Consider the following 13652-nt stretch of genomic DNA (forward strand, 5'->3'; position numbering starts at 1 on the left):
GGAACCTACAAGATATTATAATATACAGCTATCGGCCGCATCAAAATATCGATATGATATAAAGATGTTTGATAATAATGTAAATAAAGTAAAAGCCCATGTCATATATATTATCATTCATCATAATATTGTTATTGCCGCACTAGAATTAAATCTGGCATGCGGCATGTTATATTTTGGAGGGGCTATATTTTATTGGAAAATATTTTGTCGGAATATATTTTCTCGGAACCATATTTATTTGGAACTGTATTTGGAAAATATGTTTCCGACATAATACATTTCGCACAAAATATGTATCAGTCAAAATACGTTTCCATCAAAATATGTTTCCGATAAAATATTTTTCCTGAGAAATACGATTCCTAGCATTTATTTCCCAATTTTATATGCACCCCCATATTTTGGTTGTTATTATGTCTGCCGCACGGTATTCACTATTCAGAATATGTGCCGGGAATACGGCCGTCCGGATGTCGTTATCTTTTCGTACGAGCCGGGCAAACACAAATGATCGCAGTTTTATCAGTTGATGAACCGAGTTGTTGTTGTTGTTGAAACCAAACAGACAAAATCGTTATGGTACACGAGTTTTTTACAATCTCATCGACGTGCTTACTGCTTTGGTTTGACGGTGGCGGTCGGTGGCGGTGCGCGCGCGTCGACCAATCAGAGCGGACCACGAGCGGCTACCGATGATAACACATCCGTGACGATAACACGAGAGCCGAATGAGCCGACCAGCCAAGAGATTTTGGTCGTCGTCGCCGCCACCGCCGTCGTCGTTATTTCGTTTCTGCCGCATAAAAACAGCAGACACACGAATCGCATAACCTAATCGGACGCGCGCACGTCGACAAAGGACGCAACCGAACAACCACCTGGCGGCGAACACAGTCGCGTCACGATTCTCTTATCGCCCACACTCTCGAGATCGTCAACGAACGTCGTCTGACCGAGCGTTGCTCCGGCTCAATCGTTCCCCGACTCCCGCTGCGCGTGTGCGTGAAATAATATTCCTTTGTTCTCAACTTCCGCCGATTTTCGATTTCCCGTTGTAGTACAAAAACCGTCGACCGACATGAATCCGCTGTGGTGTGAGTAGTATACCGGACGTTGGTTCGCTGTTTCGCGATCGCGTCGTATAGCTCGTTTTGTTATAATATGTTGTGGTTTTTTTTTCAGGCGCGTTGTTGGTGGCCCTCGCCAATTCCGCGGTGGCCATATATCCGTCCAACTCGGACGTCATCGAACTCACCGATGACAATTTCAATCAGGTGCTCCAGAGCGTCGAAATATGGGTGGTCGAGTTCTACGCCCCGTGGTGCGGACACTGCCAGAGACTTGTGCCCGAATACACGAAAGCCGCCAAAGCCTTGAAGGTATAGTGCTTACGAGTGGTTTTACTCCTCGCCTAAATTGCTGGTCGGATTCTAATGCAAAATATGCTTCGTTTGTTTTTTTCCAGGGTATTGTCAAAGTGGCTGCCATAGACGCCGATAAGTATCCGTCTTTCGCAGGCCGTTATGGCGTACAAGGTTTCCCTACTGTCAAGATATTTGTTGACAAAAACAAACCTCAAGACTTCACTGGAGATCGAACAGCCGTCGGTATTACCGACGAGGTTACCAAAGCCATAAAGAACGCAATCAGTGCTAACCTCCAAGGTGTACCTTATGGATCATCTAAATCGTCTAAAAAATCATCATCTGGTGATGACGTTGTTGAACTGACTGATTCAAATTTCGATAAACTTGTATTGAATTCTGATGATATTTGGTTGGTTGAATTCTTTGCCCCGTGGTGTGGACATTGTAAAAACTTGGCTCCTCATTGGGCAGCTGCCGCTTCAGAACTTAAAGGAAAAGTAATACAAACATTTTATTCCCCTAGCATTTAAAAATTGTGTTTAAATGCTAATTTATGCTTTTAAGGTTAAACTTGGGGCATTAGATGCTACTGTGCACTCTTCAAAAGCTCAAGAATTCAACATTCGTGGATATCCCACAATTAAATTCTTCCCATCGGGTACATCCAGTTCAAGTGGAGCTGAGGAATATACTGGTGGCAGAACGTCTTCAGACATTGTTAGCTGGGCAATGCAAAAACATCAAGAGAATGTACCACCACCAGACATAATTGAAGTAGGTTTTTTAGTAAAAAAATTAATCATTAAACAATGATTATTTAATTTAAATTTTACATTAAATAGATCGTAAATGAAGATACATTCAAAGCTGGGTGCTCAGAGCATGCTCTGTGTGTGGTCTCTGTACTACCCCACATTTTAGATTGCCAGGCCAGCTGTCGTAATGAGTACCTGAATACATTACGCTCATTAGGAGATAAATTCAAACAAAAACTTTGGGGGTAATTTATATTTTAATATGTACAATTTTTTCTCCTGCATACATTTTCCACTCTTATATCACTTATCTTCAATTCTACCAAAATCTTCCTTTTTGTTCTAATTCCTGTTATATTTTTTCCTTGCTTAAATAAATAATTTATTGTTAAATATGTAGTACTACTAAAAAATTATTGTTTAGATGGCTGTGGGCCGAAGCAGGCAAGCAACCAGAATTGGAATCAACACTAGAAATCGGAGGTTTTGGATATCCCGCTTTGGCCGTGCTGAATGTTAAAAAAATGAAGTACTCAATTTTAAGAGGATCGTTTTCGGAAGATGGAATTAAGGAATTTTTAAGGTACTAATGCAATGTTTATCTATAATTGTTTTCTAATAAATTGATTTAAATTCTATACTGATTAACATGTCCATACTTTAACAGAGATCTATCTTATGGTCGTGGTACAACTGCCCCAGTCAAAGGTGCTGCATTACCAGAAATTCAAGCAACCGAACCTTGGGATGGTAAAGATGGTGAATTACCAACTGCCGATGATATTGATTTATCTGATGTCGACTTGGACGAACTTCCCAAAGAAGAATTATAAACACATTTCCGGTCTCCAATTTTTTTTTGTATTTTATATTTTTTTAAGACTGAACAAGTTTTGCTAATAAAATGTCTAATTGTAATACTAACAGTCAACCTTCTGATTTACACTTCAATAAACTAACGTATTATAATCAGAAAATGTATTGATTTAAAAAAATACACTTATATAATTTAAAACTTATTAATTAACTAGTTGTTAATAATAATCTAAATAATATCTAGATTTCCACCTATTAATGTGTAATATTCTTTTTTATAATATCAGAGTTCAATTTTTGAAGAATGTTTTTTTATTTAATTTTTATTATTATTTTTTAAACATCCATTGTAATCAATAGTTGAAATTGTTTAATGGTATTTATTATAATTAATAATAGTAATAATTTCTAAATGGTAACTTATTGTATTTTATAATCCTTGAAAGTAACAATGATTGTTAAATTGAATTATTCATGGCGCACACTTACAATATTTAGAATGAAATGTATTAGTTTGTAGATCAGAAATTTGCAATAATTTTGTCAGTATATTGTGTTGAGTGTATTGGCCAAGTTGATACTTTGTATAAAAACAAATTTAATGAAGCTATTAGAAATATATAATAACATGGATATGTAATGTTGTAATTTTAAAAATCAAATCCTTCAGAAAATAAAATAAAAGCATTTATAAGAAATATTATTATTCTATAAAAAAAATAACACATAAACCTTTTTTGAATTTATTACTGTCAAAATGTAAATAGGAAATTAAATTAATAATTATTATTAAATATTTAATGAATGTGTAAAAAGGTTTTGAAATAAATCAATAATATAATGGTATATAACCATAATAAATCTTAGCGATGGTTTGACAACAGCTGTTAGTCATCCTCGCAGAATCAACCAACTATACATAATACAAATACTGTGTAGTTCAATCAGACCATAGTGCACAAGTCAGCCGCCAAAGTTCCTTCTACATGAACAGAGGTATGAAATTTGATTTTTCTCTAATCATGTATGATTTACAATTATCAGTTATCTGTTTGGCTTAAATGCAAGGTTGTATATTTTATCACTAAGCATTTACCATGTATTAATGAATCAGACTTGGTATGAAAAAATAATCAATAGTAAGTAAATATTTTCTTACATGACTAAATAAGTGATCGGTCCATTAAATTAATTTTTTTTTTTTGCAACTCATTTAACATAATCCGAATATCATCAACAAAATTCTTGTTTGGAAACTATCTAGTCTAGAGATGGCGAACCTCTGACACACGCAAGTATGTAAAAGTTTGTCATTCAAACCATGGATGTGGGAATTTTAAGTTCAAAAAAATGTATCAAACTTGTTGACACGCAAGGAAAACAAAATCAAACCAAAATTTTTATTTGACACACTGGTACAAAAAGGTTTGTCATCCCTGATCTAGTCCATGTTGACCTTTGCTTGGAGTAAGATTTTAATTAGTTTCCTCATCAAAATAATTATTTTTTAATAAAATATACCTATTCTACTTTTATTTATAACTGTAATTTCTCCATTAAGGTTAAACAATTTCAAACCTAAATTTTATTAAGGTACCTCAATAACCAAAATGTAATAACTAATAAGCGTAGGTAATAAATACATAATTAGTATAAGTATTTTTAGTACAAAGAAATATATTATCTTAAAGTACAAATTATAGGTAAAAATAAATATTGTTTGAAAATTAACTGTAAATAATGTTTTTATTATGCTTGTGGTTCTTTTAGGTTTAAGTGTAATTAATTTTTTTTTTACCAGTTAAAAAAAATAAAACATTACTAAAATAGTACTAAACATGTATCATAGTATTAAAAAAAATAGGTTATAAGTTTATAACATAGGTACTAGTGAATAAAAATGTATTTGTATAAACACTTCACTTAAAATTAATTTACTAAGAATTGAATCTCAAAATAACCAGTGATTTTTCTTAATCAATTTTAGCCTCTGAACATTTAATTCAGACTATATTATGACAATAAGATAAAATTTAACTGATATTTACTAACAGAAAAAAAAACAGTTGATCCTTAAAACATAAAGAACTGTTACATTGAACATTTGTCAAAATGTTTACATTGTAATACAATATTAAAAAGTAAAAACATAAGTAATAAATAAATGATTTGTTTTTATTCAGCTCTTATTTTTATGAACTTTCTAAATGTTAAAATACAATACAATTTAAAAAAAAATCAATAATGATGTTTAAAAAATATATAAAAAATAATTAAATTGTTGAAAATGTTTGCACCATGTAATACAAAATTAGATGAATAATAAAGTAATAATTTAGGTATTATTAAATTAGATATGTTTACATTAAACATGAAGCACACAAAAAATGTACTTATCAATAATAAGTCTTTTCGAAATAAATACAAATTTCAAAAATATTGTTCTATAAACAGTAATGTATAGTCCATTGGATTAACTAAAAAAGGAACTGTTCATAGGTAGTTACCATTTGAAGATCTTATCAATTTAGTCAGTCATAAATTTAAACAAAGTAAAAATGCCTAAAAAAAAAAATAAAATAAAAATAGGAAACCTTTTTAAAGGAATAAAAATGATTGTTTTACATTAAAATTATCACGATAATTGTTTTCAGATTTGAGTCAATAAGTCACCACCACCTGGAGATTTTAATGTTTTTTTTTTTTTATTTAATTGTTGAATTGGATACTTGATTGTTAAGGTTTGGCAGACATTTGCATAACATCATACTTGCGCTCTTTCTTGCACATAATTGGATAAAACAGTATCCAATAGTAGACGGCTATAGCACTCAATACAATAGTTAACAATATTGCAATGATAACCCATGCTGAATGGAGAAAAGAATTCTTGCGCGTCGTTTTAATATCTGTTATAAAAATAAATAAATGTCTATTGATACAACACAACAAGTAAGAATTAGGTACATGATAATATAATCCTTATAATAATAATAATAAGTTTGTGATGATTCTACGACTCACAGTCGTAGAAATGTGGAATACATACCTTTGTGCACTGGTGGTGTTTGAGATTTATCTGATTCCTCAGGTTTGTCTTTATATTGACTTCGACTGTCGACATCACTGACAAATGCAACTGTAATATTAAAATAGAAAATATTTTTTAATTAATATTGTTAAAGGATGAAATCATCATCAATCAGTAATAACACAATAAAAACATAAACAAATGTTCTTAATAGTTAATAATTGTTTGATATTAACTAATATATTTTAATGATACACTCATCAAACATCACTCGTGGATTTAAAGAGGTAATATAACGTGACATACATAACATAAGTAACATTATATATTTTACCTCGTATTTTACAATACATAATAAAATTTATAATCTTCTTTTATGATATACTTTCTTTAGCATACATAGCGATTAAATTAAAATTTAAGACTACCATTTGATCTTGGGATACAATTGTCCATTAAACAATTATAGGCAACTATGTATGAGAGAGTAATTATTGGTTACCACTGGAGTCTTGATTACGCCAACCCTGTACATTCTCCTTTGTTTGTGACCCAACCCTTCCCCACCACATTGATCCAGGCAACAATAAAGTTTGACTATATCTGGGCCCTATTGACAAATTTGACCCCCTGCCAGAGCCTGAGCGGCCAGTGCTCGAATGGCCTGTAAACAAAATTAAATTTAATATTTTAATCTTTGTTGCATCTCAGATGCACAACTAGATTAGGTATTTTTATCCAACACCTAACTTATATACAATTATTACTTAGATTAGTGCCATTATTTTAGTATTTTGTTTCTGCCCTTTCCTCCATAATAAACACTAGAATTTCAAGTAATTGGTGACAATATTTCTATTGTAAGATTTTTAATCATACATGCTACTGATTATTTATTAAACAATAAAATTAATTTTTTTTCAACACTAATGTAATTATGTAAATTAAAATAAATGGATTCTATTGTTTGACTATGGAAAATCAAAATTCTGCAGAAAAAAGTAAAACATTGATTATAAATTACAAAAGATAGGTTAATTTAAAAATGATAAAACATTGGAAAATACCTACAATGTTTTAGAAAAAATAAATAACATTACATTTTTTTTTTTTTTGATAAAATTTAAGTTCTTAAATTGGAGTTTATTAATTGTGCTCTAAATACCTAACATTTTCATATCCCCATTGAGCTCATGTTTCATAACTTGTTGATATAACAACACTTAAAGATATGTATTGTTGTTAAAAACTTTTTTATATCTTTAAAAAAAAAATGAATGCATGGTAAACCTGGACACCTATTTATTTATTGAAACAAAAATTTAAAATATTTTAGTAAACTTATAAAATAATTAAAATTCTATTTTATTTTATCATTAATCATTATAACTACAAACTACATTATGTACTTCTGGATTGTCAGATAATTAAATGTATAAATATAATATTATTTCAGTATCAACATTATTTTAGAATAACAAGTGAATAACAAAAAATAAGATTAGATTAAATAATTTTATGGACCGAAAAAACTTCTAAAAATAAACATTAAACGAGTGTTAACTAAAAATAATAAAATCCTAAATTAAATATGAATTTTCATTATTTAAGCACTATATCAGATTACAGATAATAATATATAACTAAATAAGGAATATTATATCATAATGCAATATGCATATACATAATAATTTTAAATAAAAATTGTGGCTAAGGTTACATTGAAACTATGTAGGATAAAATTGTAATAACTATACAAAGATTCAAAGTACACATAGTAACTAACACACAGTAGGTAACCAATAATGTGTGTATTGACAAATAAAAAATAAAACTAAATTTTTAAGTAGTAAGTTTGATAAACAACAATATAAATTATTTAATAAAAGTATGGTCATTATTAGATCAAACTAAGAAGTTAGTAGCTGTTTTCACTACACTAATGCAAAAAGTTTAATGTTTTAATGATTATATTTCGTGGAAATATATTAAATATTTAAAACAAGAATTGATTGAACATCAATAAATTGACAGTAAAGCACAAATTATAATATTATAAATTTGTTAAAAGAAAGTGAATTGTAACTTAAATATATCTATTTACTGAAAAAAGTTAATAATTAACAGATCTCTTCACAAAACCACTACCAAAGTCCAAAGGCACATCTTTAAAAACCACATTCAGTAATTGGAGTAGTGAAATTTATAAAATTTAAGCATGATTAAGTACCTAATATTATTATTATTAAAGTTAAAAATACTGTTTAATATTTTAAAAGGGACTTTTGAGAATAATAAAAAGACCTAATAAATAAAAGAAAAGTTTCAACATTGAATCCCATAAATACATAATTCAAACTTTATAAGGATACTGTTTTGCAATATGCTAAAAATAGGTAATGCATTTTTCTAAATATTATACAGCACTATCTATCAGTATTTTAAACAAGTTAAGACATTTAACAAATAGACAACAAATATATTTAAACCTAAAATATATTTAACATGTTCAAAATGAGAGACTTGTTAAAACTATATTGTGATGTGCAGTAGTTAATAGTAGCAATTAGTAAACAAAAACCATGCACAAAATAATGATGTGTTAGTTAACTGTAGGTACCTCAAGATATTAAAGTTTTTGTTATCTGCTGATTTTATTTCACGAGTAACTAAGCAAATACTGTTTTTAGTTTTTACTTTCGAGTCAGTATAGCAAGATAGAACCAATTTACGACTTACCAAGTAAAGCTCCTACGACTACTGCAGTTGTAAACAACAACCGCTTTTCGCGCCCCGCAAGAGACATAAGTAGATATTTATCGGATTAAACTTAAAATTCGACCACAAATCAACCAAAAAAAGTCTGACGTAATTGGATCACCGTGACGTCTCGCCGTTGTCTCTACAGTTCAAACAAGTAATAACGACACGAACGTTAAGACCGGTATTAAAGTATTATTAAATTTGTGTACATACGAAAAAAACGACTACCTATTTTGAAAAAAAAAAAAACGCAGGCATTCACATTCCACAGGTTGGAATATAGTTTAGTCGATGCCACGCATGCGCGGGCGTTACACAACAAATAAACAATAACAAGACCCGCAGACGGTACCTACGTACCTACCGTACATTTATACAGCGAATGAGTATTAATGTATTATTTACACTGTTTAGTATTTACATTTCACAGACGAGCGCCAAGGTCGGAGCCGGCTGGTAACCGTGTAATAAAATCTGTTGATAAGATTGTAAACGGAACGGACTATTATCTGTCATCATGGAAAATGTCGTCGGACGAACCACGCGTGGTTGTCGGCCCGGGAGACCGGGACACTGTCTGTTCGCCGTTCGGAGTTACAAGGTTGCAACACTGAGCGATGAACCCGTCTGTTTTACTTACCCCCACAAGGAGGCGCGAGCTAACCGGCAGCTGAAATAATGAAATCGCTGCTGTAGTGCTGTCGCCGACGAATGTCGAGACAAAGAAATGTTAGAAATGCTTTTGGTGGAAACGCGCCTGTGCAATTTGACACGCTATCATTAATCGACATTCGACGACCACCACTACCCATTGGCCACCACCTTAATTCGAATAACTAGCGATTAGCCTAAAATATGAAATTATAATTTATTGACTTGCAGTAAAAATAAAATATTATATTGACAAATGCCGACGACCGAGCCCTGCGCCGAGAGCCCTACTACTCGAGTACTCTGATCGAATACAGACTCGGTCCTCGCTGTTGATTTCCAATTAATCTGTCTTAGGTAGTGTACCTATGGTGTTCGATTCATCCCGCACGCCGAGTAGGCCAATTTTACAATTTTGTCACTCGCTTATTGTCAAATCCTAAATTTTATCTCCGACTGTTATATACCTCACTGTTCTTTTTCATAATATTTCCTTGTATAGTTTCCTGATGAAAATATTATAAATTCTAATGCGTCTACCTAACGAGTACGTACCTAATAATTTATGATTGCAGTTTAATAAAAATACTCGTACCTAATAATTCAGAATTATTGTAAAACATTTATGTGACTCGACTATTTGTACTCTGTATATACAGTCTGTTATGATCTAATATCCATAAGCGCAATTTGAAGGGGCTTGGGTGTGCTTAGCACCCCCAATTTTGAAATTAGCACCAGCAAATTGTTTCGTGTTAATTTAGATTTTAATAGTAACACTCAGTAACAGGTATCCATAACCTCGAGAAATCAAGATTACATTATAAAAAAAAATAAAGGAGCTTCAGTACCTACAGTTTTTTCATTGAAATTGCGCCCCTGCAGTAATATCTAAAATCTAAATGATTAATAAATATTAATAATATTTTTAACATAAAGATTTGGTCTCCATCAACTTTATGACAAATTCACAATTTATTAAATAATTTTTTACTTTAATTCACTTGCCATTGGTGCAAGAAAAATATTAAACAACTTTAGATACGTGATTTTTATAACTGGCGATCAACTATCAAAATATACACTAAACAAGCTAAACATCAAAATATGCAAATATTGCAAATATATTGTTAATGTTAAAGTTTAAAATATCTATGCACTACAAATTTTGATTAGGACTTATATGGAGCAATTCGCCAATCTTGTTATTATTTTAAGATCAAATATCATGTCTACAAATAAAAGTAAAGCTATAATGACTACTGTTTCATATTGATTAAGTTTTTTATTTATAAATGGAGGTAGGTATAAAATTTAATTTATTGATACACGTAGAAACTCGTCCATTATCATAATTCATAATGTATACCTACTTGTATTCTTATAACTGGCGACTTAAAATAAATTATGTTCTAAAATGCAATGTTATAATAGTATAGGTACCTATAATTTATCAGGCAATTATCGCCAAAACATAGGAAAGCCAAAAATATTAATTATATTACGAGATTCATTTAGTATGAAATGATTTGCTAACGATACAATTATTATTTATCAACATCAACAACGTCGAACGGTTGCAATTTTTACGATCGAAATGCATTCAAAATAATAGTATCATATAGATACTATAATGCCTATTAAATGTATAGTACCACCGTTGATATTAAATTAGGAAAAAATGTCATATACTGCATATCTATAATTTTTAGGGGGCTATAATAATCCAATGTAAAGTGATCCCTTTTTATACACAAATATTACCTTCGATTTTTGGGGTGTGAAATACTTAGTGGGATAAGCCCCGGTAAGTCCCCCTCCACCCAATGACCACCTATGCCTGTCAATTCCGTAGAAATTACTATTATATGTTGGTTTAATTACAGAATAGTTACTAACAATAGAGTCGCATTTTAGAAGACGGATAGAACTACCTGTATCGACTACCGCATTGCACTCGACTTCGCAAACTTCATGTTCGGCTTCGGGTAGTCAACGGGTGGTACATTGTCATCTGCCACGTCGATGTTTTCCGGTCGACGCGTCGTTTTGTGTCGTATGTCCTGGACAACTTCCTATTTGGTGTGACGTCGAACCACATTCATAACATGCCCCTTTTTCTCTTTTTGGCTTAGGACATTGAAGTGAAATATGAGCTTTCGAGCCGGAATTAAAACACGACTGTTGGTCTTTCCTTAAAATCTATCGTCATGTTTTTCGTACTTTCTTTCTTCGTCGGTATTATAATAATAACAATAATAGTTTATTCAGTAGAATAAGTATATTGACGGGGACGTATCATTCTACTGTCGTAGTGTATGCTTATGTAAACCGTTGTCTTTAATATTTACTGACGACTGGCAAAAACGCATCGCACGTGATGCATCTAATCGTTCATACTTGACTATGTCACCCAATAAGTCGTCTTCGTCTCGATAATCACGGTCAATAAATACATACTAAAATCCTTTGAATATAAACCTTCAAAAACTTGCATTTTCGATTCGTAGAAAGATAGGCCTACTTGTTTGCACAGATAAACTTTCTCGTAAAAATATTCGCGTATATTCTCGTTTTGTAGCTGGACGCGGTGGCCGGTGACACATCATTCCAGCAATCACCTGTCATCACTACACCGATGAACGTCTTGTGGAATTTATTTTCAAAATCAATCCAGTCCTCGATATATCTCTATATCAGGGGCGGCCAAACTCTTTTTGGCCGCGATCTACTAAAAATATACTTCAACTTTGAGGATCGACTTCCATTTATGGATAATGTTGTTATTAACCACCACCATGATTAATTTTCGTGTGCGTAGCCTAAAAATAAATTCTAACACGATCGACTTTGAAATCGTATTATGAGATCGACCGTTTGGCTGCCGCTGCTCTATAAAAACCAATTATGGGCGGCTCCATCTAAATTTGTGAGCACGGACTGTACACCTTACAGTGTATCATTGGATTCGTTCTCATTTCCTTCATTGTTAGTGTTATTTCCGTTGTTTTTATGATTCACGTTACCACGGGATCGTGTAACAGCTTCGGCATTCTTATTCATTTTTTTTTTTTTTTTGACATACTGGTTATACCCGGTCACTTGGAAATGCACAGAAAAACAGATTTTTGGTCGGTCTGCGGCGCGTTCTTTCACTGGACAGAGTAAAGTTAAATCCTACTTCTGAAAACTGATGGGAGAGTGATGGTCATATTGATCATTCGTTCGTCAGAATGTCTATTTAAAAAAAAAATAACAGTATTTGATTGTAATGTGTCCATATTTTATAATATACTGCGTACACCAAACTTGGCGGACGGAGACAGTTAGACTAACTGCTATTACAATCGTAATATGATAAAACGGTATCCGTTGTTGTGATTGGCCCGAATTGTAAACAAAATATAATAATAATAGCCAATAGCTAGGTTGTTAATGTCAACAAAGTTTAAATTATAGTGATTTAAAATTTTATTTTTTGATGCCACGATAATGTAATATGTAATAATTAAAATTGCTCTAATACTCTATAGCAGGCGTCACCATGCAACTGGTGGACCGCAAACAATTTTTTTAAAACGCTTATCCGTATAGAGTAGATTTTAAAATTTTTATAATATAAATAAATAAAAACTATAAGTGTGCCATATGAAATTTATATTACGACAAAACATTATTTAAGTAATGAGAATAATCGGTATTAAACAAATGCATAAATAAATTAATAAATACAAATACCGTTGTGCGTTTGACAAACATTATTTACTATTTTTTTTTTGTCTAAAAGTATCAATCTTTTGCCAATCGTACAGACTTTATTAGTAATCGGAAACATATTCTTAAAACATATTTGAATCCGTCATGAAGTTTACTTGAAAGCGACTTTCTCAAATGTTTAAATTAATTTTTTTAGTTCAAAATAACTATTATTTAAAAATTCTTAAAATTCAAAATTTCAAATTAAAATTTAACGGTTTAAGTGACCAATTTCAAAGAAGTTGAAAAATCGTTTTCAAGTAAACTTCATGACGAATTAAAATATGTTTCCGATTACTAGAACAGTCTGCACGCGCGATTGGCAAAATAAAGGTATATTTTGTTAAAAATCACAGCCAAGTAGAATCCCCTTAAATTAAATTATATTTCGATATTACCGCTAAAAAAACAAAATCGACCAACCACTTTATAAAAGAGTTTGGATTTGGTTTTTGGCCTAATATACTTTCTGCATTGGACGTCTAGATTCTAGATACCAATTTGACTGCA

At 31.4% G+C, this 13652-nt stretch overlaps 2 protein-coding genes across 5 annotated transcripts; one reads left to right on the forward strand and one right to left on the reverse strand.

The window, feature by feature from the left end:
- The first annotated feature begins 716 nt into the window (after positions 1 to 716).
- Positions 717 to 3576, forward strand: LOC132920002 (protein disulfide-isomerase A6 homolog). The gene is made up of 7 exons (XM_060981989.1): positions 717 to 1097; positions 1186 to 1382; positions 1469 to 1867; positions 1935 to 2144; positions 2213 to 2370; positions 2550 to 2708; positions 2793 to 3576. The coding sequence occupies exons 1-7, from the start codon at positions 1082 to 1084 to the stop codon at positions 2956 to 2958; spliced, it is 1305 nt and encodes a 434-aa protein (XP_060837972.1). The 5' UTR covers positions 717 to 1081; the 3' UTR covers positions 2959 to 3576.
- Positions 3577 to 5095: 1519 nt separating this feature from the next.
- On the reverse strand, positions 5096 to 9321 carry LOC132920003 (uncharacterized). 4 transcript variants are annotated; one of them, XR_009660682.1, is made up of 5 exons: positions 8712 to 9150; positions 6475 to 6636; positions 5991 to 6080; positions 5567 to 5850; positions 5096 to 5503 (listed from the first exon to the last, which is right to left on the reverse strand). XR_009660682.1 is itself a non-coding variant. In XM_060981992.1 (5 exons), the coding sequence occupies exons 2-5, from the start codon at positions 8776 to 8778 to the stop codon at positions 5678 to 5680; spliced, it is 492 nt and encodes a 163-aa protein (XP_060837975.1). In that variant the 5' UTR covers positions 8779 to 8874; positions 9157 to 9321; the 3' UTR covers positions 5096 to 5677. The 4 variants fall into 4 exon arrangements, 3 of the variants coding, with proteins under 3 accessions (XP_060837975.1, XP_060837973.1, XP_060837974.1); XM_060981992.1 differs by adding an exon at positions 9157 to 9321 and having other exon boundaries at positions 5096 to 5850; positions 8712 to 8874; XM_060981990.1 differs by having other exon boundaries at positions 5096 to 5850; positions 8712 to 8874; positions 8964 to 9150.
- Between the last annotated feature and the right edge of the window lie 4331 nt (positions 9322 to 13652).

This window comes from Rhopalosiphum padi, chromosome 2 (genome assembly GCF_020882245.1).
Source record: "Rhopalosiphum padi isolate XX-2018 chromosome 2, ASM2088224v1, whole genome shotgun sequence".
NCBI classification, from domain to species: domain Eukaryota; kingdom Metazoa; phylum Arthropoda; class Insecta; order Hemiptera; family Aphididae; genus Rhopalosiphum; species Rhopalosiphum padi.

Coding starts and splice junctions, on each gene's coding strand:
- LOC132920002 (XM_060981989.1), top strand. Junction 1,383..1,468: donor AAGCCGCCAAAGCCTTGAAG/GTATAGTGCTTA, acceptor GTTTTTTTCCAG/GGTATTGTCAAAGTGGCTGC. Junction 2,709..2,792: donor GGAATTAAGGAATTTTTAAG/GTACTAATGCAA, acceptor ATACTTTAACAG/AGATCTATCTTATGGTCGTG.
- LOC132920003 (XM_060981992.1), bottom strand. CDS start 8,778: ATGTCTCTTGCGGGGCGCGAAAAGCGGTTGTTGTTTACAACTGCAGTA. Junction 6,637..8,711: donor AGTCGTAGGAGCTTTACTTG/GTAAGTCGTAAA, acceptor TTTTGTTTACAG/GCCATTCGAGCACTGGCCGC. Junction 5,851..5,990: donor AACACCACCAGTGCACAAAG/GTATGTATTCCA, acceptor TTTTTATAACAG/ATATTAAAACGACGCGCAAG.